The sequence below is a fragment of the Dinoponera quadriceps genome, unplaced genomic scaffold, assembly GCF_001313825.1.
Source record: "Dinoponera quadriceps isolate SergipeBrazil2010 unplaced genomic scaffold, ASM131382v1 scaffold479, whole genome shotgun sequence".
Taxonomy (NCBI): Eukaryota; Metazoa; Arthropoda; class Insecta; order Hymenoptera; family Formicidae; genus Dinoponera; species Dinoponera quadriceps.
Window position 1 is genome coordinate 467,635 of NW_014554586.1, and position 22,427 is coordinate 490,061.

General features: G+C 46.2%; 1 protein-coding gene across 1 annotated transcript in view; it reads right to left on the reverse strand.

The window, feature by feature from the left end:
• Positions 1–331: 331 nt before the first annotated feature.
• The window catches only part of LOC106752194, a 35,829-nt gene continuing 13,733 nt past the window's right edge, over positions 332–22,427 (reverse strand). The window contains exons 2-4 of the mRNA XM_014633722.1: positions 10,274–11,362; positions 1,955–2,590; positions 332–1,141 (exon numbers count right to left, since the gene is read on the reverse strand). Coding sequence (XP_014489208.1) covers positions 332–1,141; positions 1,955–2,590; positions 10,274–11,362 — 2,535 coding nt within the window. The remainder of the gene's footprint in view (positions 1,142–1,954; positions 2,591–10,273; positions 11,363–22,427) is intronic.

Genomic DNA, 22,427 nt, shown 5'->3' on the forward strand with positions numbered 1-22,427 from the left:
TTTACCGAACGATTAAAACGGGTATTTGCGAGTTATCCGCTCGTATCCGCTCGAAAACCAATAGCGGTCGTCCCACGAGCGCTTATCAGCCTTGCGCGAGCGTAAGGCACCCCCGGGCGCTCTGTTGCCAGCTGATCTATCATCGGCGAGCGGAGTTCTGCCCAGGAAACACACTCGGCTCCCTCGTCAAACACACACACACACCTTGATTGCCGCTTTCGCCGAACACTCGGTAAGGATCCACGTAACGATTCGCTCGCACGATAATGACACATTCACTTCACTCCTCATCGCGAGAGGCGTCCCGTGCCCTCGAAGAACCGAGCTGGCGCTACGCGTTGCTCTCGACGACGACGTTCTTCGAGATCGGCGTGAGGATGCTGGACTCCTGGTCGGAATTGGGCGGCGTCAGGGCGTCGGTCGGACTGCCGGCCACCTGGCCGCCGGCAATCACCACCCCGTTACCGTCGATCGCCGGCTCCCCGGCGTCGTCGCGCGCCTTCGCCGCGCCGGCGGGGTTGTTGACGCTGCACTTCTTAAAGTGCGTGCGCATGTTGCTGCTCTGGGAGAACCTGAGGCCGCAGTTGGGACAGGAATACGGCTTGGTGCCGGTGTGATAGTTCAGGTGGGTCTTGAGATGGTGCTTCTTGGTGAAGGCCTTGGAGCAGAGGGTGCACTGGTACGGCTTGAGGCCGGAGTGCAGCCTCGTGTGGAGGGTCATGTTGGAGCGATCGGCGAACGCCTTCTGGCAGACCTGGCACTGATACGGCCGTTCGCCCGAGTGCGTACGCAGATGCTGCTTCAGCAGCATCTTCCGCGAGAACGCCTTGCCGCACTGCTCGCACTGGTGCGGCTTCACGCCGGTGTGTATGCGCACGTGCATGTTGTAGGCGACCCGCTGGTTGAAGCTCTTGCCGCATTCCGCGCAGCCGTACTCCTTGCGGTTCCGGTGGATCTTCATGTGCGAGCTCAGGTAGCCGCGGTCGTTGAAGTACTTGCCGCATTCCGGACAGGTAGCCGCGAACTCGCGCGTGCCCTCGTGCACGCTCCGGTGGTACTTGTAGTTGCGCAGCTGCGAGAACTGCTTGCCGCAGTCGGCGCAGCGGAACGGCTTCTCCCCGGAGTGCGTGCGGCTGTGCACCTGATGAGAGACGGTCGGTGATCATGATCATCGGACAGACTCATGAAGCTACTCTCTCTCGTCGGTTTTTCTTCCGATCTCTCTCTGCTCTTCCGCTCCACCGCAGCGGCGGTTTTGCAACTGTTGTCAGATTTTCTGCCGAACGACACTTTACAGCCAGCAATTTACGCCACCCTGACACGTTTCGACCGAGCGATCCGGCGTGTTAAAAGTATGCTGGAAGAGATGACGCGCGCGCTCAGTAAACATGTCGGAGAAGCGTCAACCGCTGGCGTCGTTCAGCGGAAAATCTTGAAATGGTTGCAGAGTTGCCGGCAGCGTAGCGCAAAGCCAACGCCTTTCTACTTTCCCTACTGAACGCAGCCCATATTTGGATTTCTAACGGCGAATTAACGTGTCCTAAGGACAGATTTACTCAGCAGAATATTTTCTATTTTGTCGGCAACAAAACCGTCTCAATCCCAATTACGAATAATTTGTTATTACTATTTGGTCGCGCCAACTAAATTTTCTTGCTGAATTCTATCGCAACGAACATGCAGCGGCAACGATCGCTTCGCTACACGAACAATAAAATCACTTTTCTCCGTGTAATACTAACTTTGATTTCAATTATCTCGGTTTCGATGCGATCGACCTTCCTCTAATTTTGCATACCGTAGATGTAGATCGCGTTTCGATTAATATATTGTTGTTGAAAAATTTGGAAAGATTCCTGAGGAAATAAATTTACGGGTTAACTCCGGAAGACTTTGAAGGGGTTCAGCGACATTCAAGTAATTAAAGGTTCAACGTCCAATGAGAAGCAAATACCTTGAGAGACGCCCTCGTGACGAAGCTCTTGCCGCACTGGTCGCACCTGTGCTCGTCGACGGATCGTCCGCGCGGAGGCACTTCCGCGCTGACGATCGCCTCGGTGTTGTTGTTGTTGTTGTCGCTGTTGACGAAGATCCTCGCGAGCCGCTCGCCGCCGTTCTTCTCCGCGTCCGTCGTCTCTCTCTTGTCGGTGTCGGAGTCGATCGTGTCGCAGAGTCGGCTGATCGGGTGCGACAGTTCAGGCTTGGTCGGCGGGATCGGTTGCGCGTATCCGCTTTTGCCAGCGAGAACGCCGTCGGTGGATAACGGTCGCGCGGACGTGTTGCTATTCGTGTTGCCCTGGAAGGGTGGCTCGTTGCTCCTCAGCGTGAGCGGCGCGATCTGGCCAGAGGGTGCGAACGGAAGCGGGGATCTATAGATCTCCTGGATCCTCGCCGGCTCCGGGCCGCCGAGCATAGTCTCGCGTGCTCTCGAGGAGTCGCCGTTAAAGCTCATCTCGCAGTTGGTAGGAACTTCATACCCGTAAAGCCCGTCGTTTCTCGGCGCGCTTCTGGGCGAGTGGATCCTCGGGCTGATCGATATTATCGTGGACCGCTGTGGTTCCGGTGTTAGTGGCTTCCTCTGCATCTCCATCTGCAACAGTCACCGAGGCGACGTGCCTTCTTACGCGACCGATCTCTCTATCGACCGCAATTTATCCTTGAATTCGCGATCCCGATGAATCTCGGAGATAAAAACGATAATTCAACTTGGCAAGATGCATTTTTTTGAATGATGGATTAAGAAAGTCATCCGTTGACAAGGGAAACAACTTTTTTAGAATACACGTGCGGCGATTTCTTTACTTTAATTTAATTTAGTATCTTTCGTTACTTACGTTGCAGTTTTTCCCGAATACATTTGCATATTTTTTTTTCCGCGCGCAAACCGATATATCTTCGCGAAATTACGTACAGTCAGTCACAAGATAACATTTTATTTTTACAACAGTTTTTTTACATGTTTCGAAATATATTAATTTAACACAAGATGAATATACTGGAAAATAATACAAAATTGATATCCGTGATATGTTAATCGACATTGAAATATTAAATATGTCATTTTAACATTTGCGAGTTTGACTTAATGACTCAACACAAAATACAATTGACGCAGCGCAAAATATTGAGATAACATAAACGCAATTTAAATCAACACACGTGCATATTAAAAATTTAATACAAAAATTTAAACAAGGACCAATTTTAACACGAATACAAAATGTTTTTTATTGTGTAAAATTTTGGTGTCAGATTTGTTTCAATATATTTGTTTCAATATTTTGTGTTAAATCAATATTCAATGTGTGTAAGTGCTAAAGTAACACTTGCAAATGTTAAAATAACATATTTTATACTTTAACGTCGATTAACATGTTATGGATATTAATTTTCTGTCACTTTTCAACATATTCATCTTGTGTTAAATTAACACACAAATCTGTGTGCACCGTTCGAAACATGTGAGATGCGTTAAATTTACACAACACTTTTGTCATGTACACGTGCGAACTCTACGAAACGTTGCGAGAGGGACTTGCTAAATCGGACTCGTTCATGCTTGTCAATCTTGCAGTGGCAGAAAAAAGAAACGGACATTATAATATATACTCGCTCGTAATCGAGACCGTCGCGTTTGTCGGATGTTTCTGCGAGCTAGAAAAAGTCACATTAAAATTCCAAGCGCCGTCACTTTTTCGATCGCGACTTCAGTCACGGTCGCTTTTAGCAGCCGTCTCCTTGTGCTGGTCGATGAAAGATACTTCCGAAATGTCAAGGTGTTGCGCCATTTGTGCAGAACGGCCATACGACCGTGTCTGTCTACCTTGCGCTCGTCAATTCGAGTAATCATTAGTCATTTACAAGCTTGCGAACCGATTTTTAGTCTATCACGGAAGTCGCGTGCTAGAAACGTGTGACGCTACGTAAATTTCTTCTAATTTTTATCCCGACGAACGAGATATTATAAATGACATCCTCCTCTTTCGGGGAGCAACGTTAAGCTCCTGCGAGACCTGTTCCGCGGAATAAATGATCGCGCCTGTTATCGATCGTGACTTTTTCTATTTGAACGCAGCGTTGAAAAATAATTGCGTGCCATGCCATTGCCACTGGTCGCACATCGGCTGTTTCCCACCTGCTAAATGCTAAATAAAACAGCTCCATTGCCCCGGTCTGCATGCGTGCGAACGCGGACTCCGCATAATGAGCGTGAGCAGAGAAGAACGGAGGAAAGAGGCAATTAGAAAGTTTCCGATTGTATGACAATTTAACCGATGGCCATCGACAGTTCGAATGCGATAGCGCTTGTGACCCCGACGTGATGATGAGGAAAGCGAAGCTCATTAACGTGCATATTATTCAGACGCGTATTTTAATATTTTCTCGGCAGCAGCCCCGAATACAAATCCCGTCCCGAGATGAGATCTCCGCGAGAGATCGGAAGCGACTCGCGTGGAAAGTATCGCGCGCGGTTATCGGTTATCGCGATATTTCAGCGCATTCCGCGGATTAAAGACGGCCTGGTAGAATCAGAGGACATGCTCTCGGAATTCACCGCATCGGATTATACGCGCGGGAAATAAATTAGTATTATTTCGAGACCTATATTCTCATACATGAGCAAGAATACATAATCTTATATGACGATAAGATCTGCTTACATGGAGAAATTGTATCTGAATTTTTTCTTTTAATTTATCTAGTCACTATATATCTGGTTTCCTTTACTGTACGAATCGAATTTTTATTGAATTACTATACTCTATGTATAATATATCAATATACGGTGTTAAAATATTTTATGAAAAATATGAATTAAATAAGTATTTTACTCATCTTAAGGCTAAATCTTTTGAGTTTTATATTAAAATTTTTTTATTTCTATAATATTTTTCTAAGTTACTATTTAATTAGTTTCTCAAAATTACCGGGTAATTTACCGTAATTTACCGGGATGAATTATTGTCAGATTGAGTTCTTTTCACCTTTAATTGAGAGGAAAAAATATCAGATATAGGAAGAACGGTATTGTTAAGCTAAGGATTGCATTACGGTGTCATGAATCAAGTCTTGAATCAATATTAATTTTTTCTATCTACTTTTCACACGTTTTCCCTTTTTATTATTTATTTTTGTTTTAATTATGTTCAGCTGCCGTTCGCTCGGAGGCCTGTTAACTGATCGTTTTTCAGTTATTTTCCAGAATGCCGGGCCGCCGATACTTTCTATGACGCTCATCCGCAAGAGCCGTTTAAACGCTGAGCGTAGAGCTATCATTACTATTTGCTAAATCATTAACGCGGAAAGTGTTCGCGAGAAGCAGCGCCTTCAAATTGAATTTGAAGACCGGGACTTTAAAATGACAGACATGCGCCCCCGGGTCACCTCTCTTGAAGTTTTAACGAAGAAAAATAATTTCGCTGTTATAGCGAAATCACATCGTTGCCACTGTATATTCGTTGCGACAGCGATAAAATTTAGGAAGGGCACAATTAAATTAGCTACGTTCCGAGACGTCTTTCCGGGGAAAACTTTACGCTCGGTGGCTCCGATCCCAAAATCTGACGAGCGTCACCGTATTTTAACGTCCAAGTATTTTTCCCGGGAGCACTCGGGAAAAAAATGATTATACATGATTATATATAATTATATAAAATCACGTATGAATTTTGCCCATATATATGCTGACACATATGATCGTACGTGTCTGTACGGAAAAAATGTGTCATTTAATTAAACATCGATATCATGTGCGATGTCAGAAGCGCAAGTAGCCCCAGAAGCACTTACTTCGATTGTATTTGCATTAATAATTTGTGAACAATAGTTTCTCCATTTTCCCGTTGTGGACATGTATGGTTACATATACTCATATATGGGCAAATTTCATGTATCATCTTTTTTCCCCGGACGCTCCGGCACGTAGCCCAGATATGCAAACACGAACTCTTCCCGACCCGGTCTTTTTTCGTGGGTTTCGACGCGCGAAAGGAAATCTCGGCCGGCGCTTCGTCCTTATCCGGGCTGAAATCTCGGCCGATCTCGGCGCTGCTGCAAGCTGCAGCGGCTGTTTGCGCAAGCGATCACCGGCCGAAATCCACGAAATCCGGCACGCATCCCGTCGAAAGAGAAAACACGCGCGCGTGTTTCCCAGGTCGGCAAGGCCGTAATAACCGCGCGCAGCTGGCGTCGCCAGCTGGCGACGCGCAATCACGACGGCGCGCCTGATAAATCCAGGCCGAAGTGAGGCTAACTGATAGCTGCATTAAGCGGAACGACATCGACCCGAGTGAAGGGCTGCCGGCTGGAAGCTCGACGGGGCTACCCTGTTCACCTGTTGAGACGATGCTCGCATGCACCAATGAGAGCTGCAATAGCCGGCGATTAGCGGACGCGGCTCTTCGCGCGACGTTGCGTGCGGCGCGTTTTCGCTGTTCATTCATTCAATTAACCCTTTTAGCCAGGCGCCGTAATAGTATGTAATTTCGATTAGCGCCGGAAAGGTCGATCGCGCGTTTCTAAGCGCTCGCTCGCCCTGTCCGCGCGATCGCCAAGCTGAAACAACTCACGCGGAGTACGCGAGAGTGGTTTGCGATTGGAGAGGAACCGCCGGAGGGAATTACGGTCGGCGTATTCGTCAGTGATCGAACGAACAGACGAATGAACTTATCATTACCGTGCGGGAGCGACCCCCGTTAATGAGCAAACGCGTTTAATTAATTGCGCGCGTGATTACGCGTGTATTTCCATGCAGCCGTGTATCCGAATAGAAATTTATCTAGTCGGCCTGAGTCGAAACAGGCCGGATTAAGGATGCATTGGGTCGCATTATCACCTGGCAATTAGTTATGACCTTTCATCTCGTAACTGTAATTCCTCTTATTTGATCGTCAGCTAATTAAATAAATTTAAACTTATTTATCTAGCCATTATCTAGCCACTAAGAAGAAGCAAGCGTCAACGGCCACTCTAATGATAACGTTAAATATAAATTTAATCTCTCTCACGGTTGGACACCCACATGAGATAATAAAATTCATTTTCTACCGGGGTATCATTCACAGTATATTGCTTCCGCTCCGTTTATCTCACCGTGCCTCACCGTATCATTCTAATCGAGCGCATAATTACTCGATGACGGCTAAAAGCTGGCTGAGTCTTCGATAAGCGGGATAACGTGATTTCATGCGAACATTTTTCGTCCTTATGCAAATCCGCTTTTATATACGCGGTCGCATCGCGAGAGAATCGTGTCAGGTCGTTTGATTCCATAAAAAGAAGAAAGAAGATGTGATCGCACGTGTGCCGAGTGGAATTCGAGAAACGATGTATCGTCTAGTCCGGTTCACGAATATCTAGTGGAAGGCGTACGAGTATAACGTTAAGCGGGATAACGACCGAAGCGAGACATCCTGCGATCATAAGTACGCGATAAGGCTCGGAAATCTTCACGGAAAGAAACCCAGGCAGAAACAGGATCGAGTCGGGATCTAACGAAACAACGATACCTGACGCTCAGATTTCTATAGTTGACAAAACTCGTAAGGAAACTCTGACGGTGGCCTAAATCAATCATTGTGACACGTATTTTACACGTGCTAATAATTACACACGTTGCGACACGTATATACGGCTCGTCGCAAAATCACGCGACGTGTTTCCGAGATCGCATCTTCACCGGCATATCTGTTAAATGTTTCGGAAAGTCGTGCGTGTTATCGGAAGATCGCTTCCGATAAATCAATTAAATGAGAGAGATTCGCTACGGATTCTCGTGTCAGGCAACGAAGAATCTATTTCTTTCTCGTCACGGTCTCACGGAGAGTTCACGCAGCGTTTACGAGTTTCCGCATTTTACGAGTTTTCAGTGGACAACCGAAGGGGTGTAAAATCGTACCCGTGAGAACCGAAGAGCCGTTCTCCTCGGCACGCGCGTTAATTGATTGAAAATCGCGTTGGACGATTGATGTTACCCTGCGTGACGCGGAAAATACAGTTTCCGCGTAATTACCTCGCGAACGATTTATAGATGTTCCGGGATATCGAGACGTTTTCCCTCGTTAATCTTGTGTTACGACGGCTCGACGTGTCGTATCAAACGTGCCTCGCATCTACCGTTTTAATTAAGGGCGTAACGGTTTACTCTGGCCGTGTGTGTCCTATTTCGCGAAAATTAGGTTTATCGCTTTGAACCAATCGACGACGACGCGGGCTCTTTGGTCTCATAAATCTTCGGCGGAAAATCGAAGTCAAAACTGATTAATCTTTCGCGTTGATGCGCACAGGGGAGAAGAGAAAATGTGTATAGAAATGTATACAAGGTGATCGGTAATTTTCTCTCGAGATCCGTGGCATACCGGTAAAACGGGCGAACTTGAACAGGAGAAGCATGTACCATTTTGCAAAATTCGCAATAGTTAATGAGGAATTAATCGATCCATTTCGGGCCGGGCTGCAAAAGTATTGTGAGATCCAAATGCCGTTTTAAGATAATCGGAACCCAAGGAATTCGAAAAATCTAAAATTAGAATTCCGACGTACGCCCGTCGAATCATATCACGAGAATCGTTATTTTCGACAGTTTGAACTTTTGGCAACAATATTTCATTTTTTTTTCAATTTTTTATTTGTTAATATTGTTAATATTATATCATGTTAATATAAATATTTATATTCATTATCAAACGCGTGTGGAGAAGATACTTCGTATTTGAAATTCCTTCGAACTGTTTCCGCCTCGCTCGAGAAACCTTAGGCATTTATCGGCTCGCACGAAAATAAAAGAGCAACACGTTGGGTATGCCTAAATTATTGACACAGCGTAGCCGATGAATTAGCTTCTTTCATAGTCTGAAGTGTTTTTTTTTCGTTGACTGGACGCAAACACGAGCGTTCGATCGTACCGTTCAGCGATATTCAAGCACGGCATAGTTCCCACAATAGAACTCGTCTTTTCGTACATTCGTGGGAATACCAGGCAACGGGATTTTGACAGGTGGCCCGAAATACTCCGTGCATCCTAATCGAGTATGCACTGACCAAGGAACGCCACACATTCCGCTCGTCTCGTTAATAACTGTAATCGTTCGTGAAGTTGTTCTATCGATTCCCACCAGAACCGGTTCTCACATTGTACCACGATGATCTTGTCTTTCTTCCTTTCTCTCTCCTTTTTTTTTTACCGTAGTGTTATATGTCCCGCGAGAAGAGCAGAACATCTTGTCGATTAGAGGATCGTCGACTCGGCGATGTATATTCAGAACTGAAATAATCCTTCCTGTAGGTATTTTTGTCTCGTGAAAAGAAGCTCGCGCAATTGCGTAGGGAAAATTCGAAATGAGCTATCGCACGGTAAAAAGTTTTGTGTTAAAAAACGTCCCGCTGAAATTTTTAGGTTTAATAAAGTGAACTTTAATAAAATGAACATTTAAAAAAGTAGAATGTTATAATTAGGTGAATATGTTAATTTAACATATATTCGTGTACTTTTTAACGTATCCTCCACGTTAAAGTAACACAAACAAAAAACACAAAATGTGTCCAGAATACAGATGTTCTAGTTTTAAATGTATGAAAGGTAAATTTTTTGAAAAATCTTGCGATCATTATTTTTGAAAATAGATAATTCGAGGTATAAGAGAAGATTCGTTGATTCTACACAAAAAAATATTGCATATTAAGAAAATTATAGCTTTAAAGTTGCGGAAAAACTGAATTCTTCTCAATTTTCCGCGAATTTCCTCGGTTTCTCTCCCAAAGGTGGGAAAGTTCGTTTAGAAAAATTCACGCATATTACGATTAAAACTCGCCGCATTTATCTTTTTCGTGAGGAAGACGAAAAGAAACCGAAAAAATCCGCGGAAATTTGGGAAGAACTTTCTCCGGAATTCCAAAACTGTAACGAAAGAATTCTATGTTTATACGTGTGCGATAATTTGAGATTCAACGACCGTGTAATCTGAATTTTCCGCTCGATTTGACCCACGCGCGTCAAACGGCGGTTGAGAGCGTCAAAGCGGCGTCAGAATTTCGACTCGGTGCGCGCTACCCGAGTACGCCCACCACGAGCGGAATTCGCAATCGCTCTCGGAGTCGATTCTACGGCGTATCAGCGCACATTTCGCATGAACGCGTGAGCGAGGCATTCGCTTTCCACGCGTCATTGTTTAAAAATGCTCCGCCGAAAGCGGAATTTCCTAATTGATTTCACGAATGATGGCCGATAAAGACTGACGGGCTCACTCGCGCAGTCCATATCGCGACGTGTACTCACATCGTCGAGCGGACGTTCGGGCACAACGACGGGCCTCGTCCTCGGTGAATGATGGGGCCTGACGATCTGGCGCCACGGCGACGCGGTGACGCGGTTTGCCACTACGTGCCTGCGGGCGGTCCTCCACCTACAACAACTTTCGCCGCAGCTGAGATCCTCGCCCGCCGGCTGACCGTAATCGGGCCTCTCGTATGACCTCGTCCGGCCGGCGCACTGCAAGGACGACGACGACGGCTGCATCCTGCCCGTAGGGTAGGGGCACTCGCGGCCGCAATCGTCGCGCGTTCTTCCGCAAAACTCGCCGGCCGCCTCCTCGTCCGTCAGTTTGTCGGCCGCGCAATTCATCCGCGTCCTCTCGTACCCCGACCTGATGATCCTCTCCAGCGGATCCAGCCCGCCGTATACCTCCGTGACAGCAGGTGCGGCCGGCGGGAGACACGTGGTCGGCTGGTACACGTTGAACGCCGGCTCACCGTGGCCGGCCAGCATCGCGTCGTTCTTGTCGGTGTGCGCCGGTCTCGTCATCGGTACGTGACTCTTCCCCGCCGCGGGAGGATCTCCCATCGCGCGTTCTTGCTGCATGTAGTCACCGATCGGCCACGTGCTCGCGCAGGTGGCAGGCGCGAACGCGCATCTACTCGCCGGATTGTCGAGCTCGTGAAGGCCCCTGCTGTCCCCGAGGATATCCCCGCTGTCGTTTGACGGGAATATCCTGCCGCAGGACTCTTTACGGTCGTACTCGTAGGACGACGACGGCCTAGCCGAGCGGTACCACCTGTCGGACGACGGGTACTGGTCGCACTGCAGGTATTTGGGGCTGACCTTGACGTCCTTGACGTCAGCCTCCAGCTTGCAGTCCGCCTGGTCCCCCCCGCACGTCATCACCACTGCAGGCGGCACCGGTGGCAGCTGAATGCGCAGAGCCTCGGCGGCGCGCAGGAACGCGTCCAGTCGGATCCGCGGCACCGTCGCGCTTCCGGTGTACACGAAGCCGAGGAGCGCCGCGAGTTCCGGCGCCTCCACCTCCGCCAGGATCACGGTGATCGGCTCGCAATGAGCGGCGGACTTGCTGTGCGCCAGCAACACCTCCTGCGGAAAAGAGCGAGACGGTTATTGCCGGGAAGGGGGAGAAAGACGGGATCGGAGAATAATCGACGGTGATATTATACGGAGAAAACGAGTTTCGCTGGAACAGCGTGTCGTTTGTTAATATAACGACAGCGAAAAGTCTTTGGTTACATGGAAAATGTAATTTTGCTGTTGTAACGTCGCCGCGTACGGCGATGAGACTTGGTTGGCGTAACCAAATTATTTTGCTGCCCATATAATCAGCAAACAGCAATTAAGAATATTCTTGACGAATCTTTCTGTCGTCCAAACAAATTGCCTTTGCCGTCGCTGCATTAACAAACAATTTGCTATTCTGGCCAAATTGTTTCCTCCGTTGTGGGCGGGTCGATCGCTCATCGAAATCATCGTCTCGGACGACCCGGGATCGATTTGCCGCATGAGGACGCACGGCGGGAAAATCAGACGAGAAATAGGCAAGAGACGGCTGCGGTAGAATCGAAGAATTCGCTTCGGTGAAAAAATGGAACGATACGATTACGAGCGTCTGGTGTGACGGCGGTAAATTTTTCACGTGTTACATAGTAGCCGCGCGCTCGGATAATTACATGCATCAAGAACGTCTACTGGATTCCCGAGAGATTATCGCACACCCGCTGCTTAAGTAGGCTGAACTTGATTACCGTCCTAGTTTTCCGGCGGGAAATCTAAATGGAATTTCCTTGATTACATGAACGGAAACGCGTGTGCGCGCACATGTCGCTCGCAATCGTGTATACATTATTCAAAGTATTTTTATCTTTCGATAATGTAATAAAAATGGAAGAAGCAATGAAGTACTTCGATGGACACGTCGAGGTACGTGTACGGTCGCATTAACAGTCACCGACCCGATCCGTGAGCTTGAGAGACTTTCGACGCGAATGTGGCTTACTTTAAGCGCTCGTAAACATCTTGTTTGATTTATTCCGTCTTTCCTTACGCCATTATTCGCGCTGATAATGGAACGTGGACAATGAATTACTGACGTTTTATTATTCAGGTCTCGAGATCTTACACCGCGTGGATAGAGAGAGAGAGAGAGGGGGGAGGATATAACTGTAATTACGTGAAGTCTGCGGTCGATTCGATGCTTTCTGATTTCTTTATTACGATCAATTAACCGCCACTGACCGGTCGCCGAGAGAAAGAGAGACAGAGATCGGTGCCAATTTGAATCGACCTATCTCCGCCGTTCGAAGTGCATTGTGCGAATTGTGGTAATTACGATGCACCTTTTATGTCCCATTATTATGGAATACCGCGCGAGAGATACATCGCGACCCGAATAGAAATTTTCCCGGGTTTTCCCACATGCAGCGTAAGTTCCGATTAGAAGATTCAAAGTTAAAATTTCCGAAAATAGGTTATTCCGCTATGTTACTAGTTGTAAACTCATTGTTGTAATTTCAGTGATGCATTCAAGAAGACACTCGTAAGTTTAGTATTTACCAAGCAAAATTACATTCTCATATATTGATTTCACTACTTAAATAATAAGTGTTAATTGGAAGCGAAGTTGAGGAAAACATGTATACATAATATTACAAATATAAAAATATTATTAAAAAAATTTTTTTTATCAATGCTATATTTTTATGCGCATCAGTTGATCTAATAGAAATACACAGATAAAGAAGTATATAAATTTCTAAGTATTTCACTAATATTCGCAATTAACGCTATACATCGTTGTCAACTCCAATGTCACATATATATTAATAATTATATTGTATATTATTAAATATTAAAACACTTCTAATATTTCATAACGTATTATAACGTGTCATAACTGAGTATGAAAACTAAATAACAAATTATGTAATACTAGCCGAAAAAATATTATAATTTCATAGTTGTTCTTCGATTTTATGGTAAATGTGAAACATAATTATTTTATAATTAACCACATTGATATTATAAAAACCTCCGTGGTTATAAATATTTTAATGTAAAATTCTTAAATTTACTATCAGAAACACTATTAATTTTAAGAACTTTTTAATACTGTTATTTTTGGATTGCTGAGTTGTCGGGAGGAAAACAATGAGTTGCGCCTGTGAGAGTTGTAATAATAACAGGAACTATAACATAACACCCTTTTTCCATCATCCAATTCTAGTCTCATCATCAATTCCCACAATTTCCGTAATATTCCACTATACCGTAATATTACATACCATTTCCGTAATATACCACTATACCGTAATATTGCATACCATTTCCGTAATATTCCATACTATTTCCATGGTCCATCATTTCCATGCTATTCCCATGACTCATCAATCCCGCTCGTGATAGTTATATCACGGAAAATCGAACTATAAGTACGCTTCTCTTACCCTAAATCTGTCGCCCCCTCGCTGAGTTAATACTCCGTCTATCTATTTTTTGCTTATGATTGAAACGCTCTCGAAACTCTAATCTAACCAATATTTGCCATATCGACGAGTAATTACGCATTCGAGCCGATCTGGTGTTTCTGCGCGAAGCGGATCCACCGCCCGCGCGTTTCTGCGCAAATCTCCGACGTGATTTCTTTCCTTCGGCTTCCGGCTTTCTTGTTGATATTACGCCCGCTGCGGGGCTGCGGCGAATTCCTTCCCCAGCCTTCAATCATTCTTCTTCGCGCCGCTCCGCAACCATTTTAACGCATCGTTGACCGTGAAAAATGATCGTTCCTGCACGTAGACGCAAATGAATACGCTCGGTTGCACCGGCGTGCACCGACAGCTCGATGCAACTTTGCCGCACCGGTTGGCGCGCTCTCAGTGGCGTAGACAGAATTTTTCGAGTCTTATGCAAACATCGCTGTCGCTTCTCGCTCGTCTTAATCGACGTCGAGTACGTCGTGTTCTCGTTGGCTCTCTCGCATTGGAAGAAACTAAAATCGCGTCCGGCCACTTGAATTAAATGCCCGCGACTTTTTAAGCACGGATGCCGAGGAGGTTGACATTTCACCTGCCGAATGACGTTCCTCGCCGGAGGAGATTCCGATATACCTCGCTCCGAGCTCCGAGAATACGATGTACTTGCGAAAAAGTAGCCGATATCCATTAGACATCCTCATCGAGCTCGACTCGACTATAAGGGAGTTTATTTAGTAACCGTGGGTTTTTCCCGGCGAAAAGAGCGCGAAGAATCGTCGAGTGTCTCGAGCGTTTCGCGTCTTCACTCACGAGCTGCGCTTCTCCACACTGAGAAAGACTTGAGAATTTATTTGCGAAATATAAGGTTGTTACTTCACTGAAATAAAGGTTTATTTAAATACGGTGAAACAATAAGATTTGATTCCTTAGCAAATGAACCGATTAATGAGAAAACTTTGGCAGAACAATCTGGTTGTATTCTTTGTTGTATTCGCTGTAATCAGAAAGAGAACAACCGAGTGCATTCTGGCTGAAGGAAATAGAATTTCCGATTGTAGGTATCTCATTTGAGTCATGAGAATCGGAAATTCTGTTCCCTTCAACCAGAACGCATCTGGTTGTTCCTTTTCTAGTTATTGCAACCAGATTCCTTCTCCTTGGCTGTATTTCGCAAAACTATTCCGTCACTTCCGCCAAATTCTTTTCCAACCAATAAATATCGGGGAAAATGTTTGCGAGAAACGTTTGCTTCGCCAAATTTCAATTTCTTCTCAGTGTGTACTAAAAACACATCCTCTATTAGTAATGTCCGTTCGACCGGCGAGAGAAAAGGAACTATAGAATTCGACGAGGGATGCGCGCACTCTCGATCACTTTCCGTGTCGGCTAAGCGAAAAGCTGGAAAAACCAGATCGCCTATTTGCGTATTTCCGCCGCGTGCATCCTTATCATCGCGTCTATCGGTAATATCCTTGGCAACGGCATCTCGCAAGGCCATCTCGGTGTCTTATTTTTATTTCGAACGGTGAGCTCGAGCGCGCAATTACCTTAATATTAGTGTTTTGCGTGTATTGCCCTCGAATCGTAAATATTTCCGGAAGCGTTCGCCGTCGTTCGCAGTCGGAATACATTTCATACGCGAAGAGAGAGAGAGGGCGTGTCGAGGTGAAATAAGACGAAGAGAGGCGAAGAAGAGACGCGTAATCGCGACGTCCGCAAAGTGAACTTTTTCTCCGAGGCGATCAAGGATACCCCGCGCGAGCGCACGTCGTGTGCGTTTATCACCGAACACCGACATAATCAACGACGTAATGAACGTTATTCCGATCTTATCTCGTATATATTTTACGAAATCTCTTTAGACAGTCGGAATATGAATAGACGTGCTATATTTATATGAGCTTACAGTTCGTCTCTCTTCTCCTCTACCCTCTCTCTCTCTCTCTCTCTCGCTGGGTGCAGTCAAAATGTGAAAAATATCAATCTCTCGCCCGCGAATACGATCTTATTTAGCTAACTAGAAATTTACTCAGAATCAGGGGTTGACCCGATGACAATTTCTGGCCAGGTAACCGCGGATCGCACTTCGTTGCTTACACTGAGAAAAAAATATATAGTTATTTTCGGGGACAACGATATCCTTTTTTTTTTTCATTTCAACCACAAGAATAACGGAGAAAAGTATTTTTCAGGGAAATGTTACCGTAATGTTAATAACCTTACGTGCGTGTCGCCACTACTATTCTTGTGGTTAAAATGAAAAAAGAATCGGCGTCCAGGATTAATTGGTAATTTGTAGCGATCCGATATCGCGGCCCGATATCTGCGAGCGGTCTAAACGGTCTCAAGCTGGGCGGAATTTTTCAGCCTGCTTCCATCGATTTGTACATCAATCCATCGCTCGAGACACGCGGCGGTAGTCGCACCAACGGGATCTACCAATCAATAACGATAACTACGACGAATATCGGAGAGTTGTATCTATAATGGAGTGGCGAGCGGTTAATGGTTTTCAAGCTGAACCGGACTTTTCAGTCCGTTTCCGCGAGTTTATAGATCGATCGATCGCGCGCGTCTGTGAAATCCCGACGATCATTGTCGGGACTTTGTCGATCAAAACGCGCGAACGGTAATGTCTCGACGAGAAGAGCGACGCTTTCTATCCGCGATGCGATTTATCGCGCGCGCGTGATTCACGCGCGTATATTCGAACACCATGTTACGAAATTCAGGGTGCGATCGAGAGCACTCCGATCGGACTCTCGCTTCGTCCCGTTCATGTAACGTAATTACAGTAATCGGGGAATCAATTTTCGAAGGGAGCGCTCGAGCGAGAATTTTTGTCCCGTCGTGCGTGTACGTGTGTATACACGCGTGTGTGTGTGCGCGCGTCGATTTTAGCTTCCCACGAGAGGTAGTGCACAGTTTCGCACCTACTTCGCGTAATTGCAGGTACTCGACGAGAGAAGTGCGACAGCGCGTTACGGCATTTCAGCAAATATGTACATTTCGTGAGGAAATGCATGGAAAGATCTCGTCGAGTCCATTCGAGTCAAGTTGAGTCGCATCGATATCCGAGAGGAATTGAGAAAGAAGTCACGAGAACGAGAGAAGGCACTGGAGAGAGAGAGAGAGAGAGAGAGAGAGAGAGATGTCGAGTGTTTGCCAGACGCAGGATTTTCTTTCCGAGAAGAAATTCCTCAAACTTTCCACCGTAAAAATGAGCGCAACCTCCGTTGATCTTCGATACGACATATCTCGTTATCGTCAAATCTCTTGAGTTTCTTATCCTCCCCCCCTCCCCCCTTCCGTGGAATTTTGCTCTTCGTCGTTGAGTCCGTGAATCCTCGCGATTGACTTCGCATGCGCGCCGAATCGAAACTCGGGTTCAATGTTGAGCTTTTAATTCTACAATACAATAAAATAGCAAAATAGGCCCAATTTCAATTCTAACGATATCATTTATTTCTACTTTGATCCCGGTAATGTCTTAAACTCCTCGAATTACTCGTAATTGGAATAAGAACGGTTTTGTTGCTGTTAGAATAGAAAAATTCTGCGGAGCGAATTTGTCCTTCGAACGCGTTAATTCGCTGTTAGAACTAAACAGTGCCGTTCCCACATCTACCAATTTGTCCTTGCGGCAAAATAATATCCACTAGATTCGGCAAAATAATCAAGCGAGTGGCAATTAGCGCTCTCAACAAATCGTTCCGCTATCAACCTGATGACCAACAGATCCCCCGCTGCGGCAGCAGCAGTACTTTTCTCCGTGTACGAACACCAGTCTATGAACGTCCAAATACCATCGTGGATTTCGGCGAGAGCGAACAGCGGAGTTTCGCGCATCGAACGGTGATCGCGATAGAAACGAACGCGCTGCCGCGTAGTAGTGGATGTAGCTTTTCTAGATGAATTCCAGATAAATTTCCGGAATCGTTGCGAATCGCGCTCTTGTCAAGCCGGACTCACGATCTCGCCCGCCGGCCGGTGGGTCAAGGGTTGACGGTAATGAGCGGCGGCGATAATTATTACAGGGAACCGCTCGCGGGACAGACTCTCGTCGGCCGTTTAATGCAACATTTTGCGCGCCTCGTGACCGCGCAATCGGCGTGAATAACCGTCGTCGTCGTCGTCATCGTCTCTCTCTCTCTCTCTCTCTCTTTCTCGTAGCCGCGGGTGTGTTGCAACAACAACGCGAACGAATATCACTCGGTTTTTATTAGAAAGCATCGCGAACTGAGAACGCGCGCGTACGCCGATTCGCGCGAGAGCGCGCTATTGCGCACAGACGGATAATTATGCCGATTTCGTGGCCGAGAAAACGCCGCGAGAGCCGCGATTTAATCGCGAGTTCGAACTGCGAGTTTGAAATTATTCGAATCGGGCGTGCGCGCGCGCGCGCGCGCAATTGGAAATAATTACCGGCCGAGAGGGGAGAAACCGAACGTAATCGCTAAACGGAACCGTCGATTTCCGCACGATGTGTATAACCACCGACGTCAACGTAAAATCCGTTCGGCGTCGAAGCGTTCGCAATCGTCGGCCGCTCGCGAGCGGATTGATTCGCGTTTAAACCGCGTAATAAAACGCGGTAACGTCACGGCCGCGTCATGCGTCAAAATCACTCCTTCGCTTTCGTTTCCCTCGCAATTACAAGCGCAATAAAATCCGCATTGGCGGATGAAGAAATAGCTCGATTTTTTTTTCGAAAAGGCCGTATATCTCTCCCTTTCGAGACTTGCGAAACTTGCGGGAATTACGTAGAATAATTAATCGTTGCTACGTACGTGAGAGGATATGCCGCATATACTTGAGTATCGCATTCAAATGCCGTTTTACGTTCTTAAGTACTCGTAAAAGAATCGAATATGCTTCGGAAAGTATGGATTGCGTCACACCGCCGCCGTGGTTTCTCGGGACGCCAGTTTCGCTTAAGTTTATGGATAAATTCGCGAAGAATACGAAAACGTACAGCTGGTGCTGCTTGAAGTGCGCTTAATCCGGTCTCTGCAGCGACGACGACGATGACGGGGATTCGTAAGGGTGCCTTTTCATTGTGACGAGTAAAAATCGCGTTTTTAAGAGAATAAACGTTTAAGACTTAACATTTTGAATATTAACGCAAAACCATGTCAAAACTTAGAAATTTTTGCCGAATGTAACGAAATGTCTCATGAATGCAAATTGGATAACCACTTGCATCTATATTTACAAGTTATACCATGTAATGCAACGTCCCATGGTCTTTACCCTCCCCTTCCCCTCCCCGTACTTCCTGTCATTACAGACCGTCATGCAAGCTAATAGACCCCCCCTTTCTCCGTGACGTAATTGTTGAACGGCCCCTAAAACACTAACGAAAAGATAGAATATAAATAATGCCTCCGTGTTTGCAATATTGTGCTTACATTTGCCTTCATTTTGCTCGGAATTAACATTCACCACTAAAACAGTCAAATTACAGTAACAAACGTTACAGGGGAAAGTGTGGTATGTTTTTCCAGCGAATAATAAACCTACGTCCTTGATATCGTCGCGGAAAATCCAACCGCCTTGAGACACACATGTCCAACAACGGTGTTACTCGGAAAGTGTAAGTCTGGGAAACGGTTAACAGTCGGCTCTCGTCTCTCGCGAGTCCGCGAGGTGTGGAAAGAATGTTAAATGTCCACGGAGATACCGAATCGTAAATGTTTACGGGGGGGACGATGAAGCGGGTCGAGAGAGAGCATACAATGATTTCAGCCACCGGTGCTATCGTCGGATCGTATCGGTCATTAATCACCGTGCCGTGTCGATACGACGCGGGATAAACTATTACACCGCGCTGTAACCGCGGCGTGTTAAAAGCCGCGTCGAGCCCGCCCGCGGCATCCGTGACGAGATTTCTGGAATCTAACGCGATCGCGTTATTAGAATACAATAGGCCGGGGCGGCGGAATTAATAAAAGGCACAATTAATCTTAATAAACTCCCCCCGGACGGACCGACGTGAGATCTTTTTCCCCCTCGTCGCTCCCCCGTGCTCTCGCGGTTTATTAGCTGGCATTATCACCATGAACGGGGCCGCGCGATTTGTGCGGCGCGCCGTAATTTATGAAATTCTTAACGGGAACAACGGTCCGCGCGCGTAGGCGTTACGAGTGAGATCGCTTCTTTTTCTTTTTTTAATACACCGGCGTTTGATTGATTTCCAAAGGATTTTCGGGTGGTGTAAAATTACGCGCAATTTTTTACGACGAGATGGTGGCAGCTTTCGAGTGACAGTTCGTTCGAACGCGCCACTTGTATCCCCGGGTGTATATTAATATTAATATTTGGCAACAAGTCGGAGACACACCGGCGACGTAACGGTCGTGTCCTCATCGATCACAGAAGCGAGGATTTATAGTTTGTAATACTGCTCACTTCCGCACGTTATCGATCACGTGCTCAGCCCCGTATTCTTATCCCGTCGAGGTGTTATGTCCGTCCGACCGCGCTCGAAATGAAATAATTTGTCACAACAACGTTATCTGGATTGCGTCTAATCTCCTTTCGGCGAGGAAAGCGTTCTCCCGGGCGCGCCGGAGAAATCTTAACCACACACATCGCGACGACGTGACGTGAAATAATCACCGAAGCCCCGTCGGAATCGAGGTATCATCGGAAACGGACGATGCGGTAGCAATAAAAAAAGCTAATTCTAAATGAAATTTGCGGGAAAGGCCGAGCGCACCTTCTAAACGAAATCAACCGGACAGTATGTGTTTCTCGGCAAAGATGGCAAGACTGGAATTCTACAGTCCAGTCGTAAAAGCTCTTGAACTTTCTCGGCAGTGCGAGAGAGAGAGAGGCGCCGAAACGATTCGTTTGACAGTGGGAGAGAAAGAAGCAATTGTAAAGACGCAAGTCCCGGCAGTTACAGCTCGACGTTTGAGAAGTTACGACTAGCTGAAGTTCGAATTTTCGAGTTTTGGTAAGGCGAAGCTTGAAAAGTTCGCTCTCAAAGACCGTAATCTTCGAAATGTCGAAGCTTCGGAGAATATAAGGTCCACAATAGATATTTTAAGTCTCAAGCCTTAAGAAATTGACCAATCACAGTCGAATATGAAGAGAATAATTTACTGTAATTTCTTATGTCTTAAGGCTTAAAATACTTACTGTGAATCGACACTAATCTTACGCGCGAATGTGGACTAATATCTACATAAATCTTACTCACCACATATATCGATATACCGAGAAATGTTATAAATGAACTTTTGCAAACGAATGAACGTACCATACATTATATAAGTTTAAAAATCGTGTAATTCCGATGTTTCGAAGCTTCGAAATTTCGATATTTTCGAAACTCGAATAACGAACATCGAAGCTTCGAATGTCAAAATATTCAAAAGAGAAAAATACTAGCTCTAGTCACGACTATTAGTCATCACTATTCGAAGCTTCGAATATCATTTCCAGATCAAGTCACGGCCTCCTTTCCGCACCCTTCATTACTCACGCTCCTCCTAATCATCGAATTACCGAGCCTATCGTCGGCTTCTCGCGGACTTCGCGAGAAAGCATAAATTCGTCGGCAATGGTTCGCGATTTCCACGCGATCCACGCGAGCTGCCCTCCCTCGGCTTTGCACGCTCAGATGGCGATATATTCGCGCGATTTGCCGCTAAGCCAATAAGTGAATACTCTGTCCGACGGTTGATTAATATCGACATATTCATTTCTGCACTTTCGAGAATTGCGCGCTCGCCGTGCACGAAACGATCTCTCCACACATATATACGTTCATGAAAGATGTGCTTCCCTCTTCGCACTTGAGCGGTTCGGTTTGGTTTAACGGCCTATATTCCTAATTGGAGAAAGAAGAGATAGGAAGAGAGGGAGAGAGAGAGAGAAAGAGAGAGAGAGAGAGAGAGAAAAAGAAAGAGAATCATCTATTTTGCAACATTGAATTTGCCGTCTTAATAAAGCCTCGCCTAAACATATTTCTCTCCGGAATATTTCATATTATCGCTTGTATTATGGAAACCTAATAAATTTCTTTCTCTCCATCTCTTTCTCTCTCTCTTTCCCCTCCTCTCCCGTACCATATCGGAAGAAAGGAGCTCGCGAGCCTTCTGTGCTTTGCATATTCCAGCAATCTACTAACTACGCCCACTGCCCTCACTCCAATTTAAACCGTACCGTTACGACTTTGCTTATCCGTACGTATCCGATAATGCGAGTGCACGCAGGCCGAACGAACGAGCTCGCCGAGCAGCCTCGGAAGGGCCCGGGCTTGCGAGCCGGTTGCACGGTGGATTTCATTTGTCCCTCGGGAAATCTCGATTTACGAGGTTACACGGCGGACTTATTGATATTCCGCCACGTGGAAGGTAACGCGCATCGTACACGATCGTACGTTCCACATCGCGAAGCCGCTCTGCGGAACGACGCTCCCGAGAATATGAAACGTAAATATCCCGTCCCTTCGCACCTCATTGTTAGACAATTTGTGTTTTCTCACGTGTCCTGTGCGCAATATATATTAGCCTTGACCAGCGCATTAAAACTCGAAACTCTACCGTCCCGGGATTTTTGGACGGGGGAACGCGAGAAGTGGAAGACGAAATAAATCGATTCCAGATATTCGACGAGGACCGGAGTCCTCTTCTGAAGAAGCTGAAAAACAGCCGCCTCGCTGATAT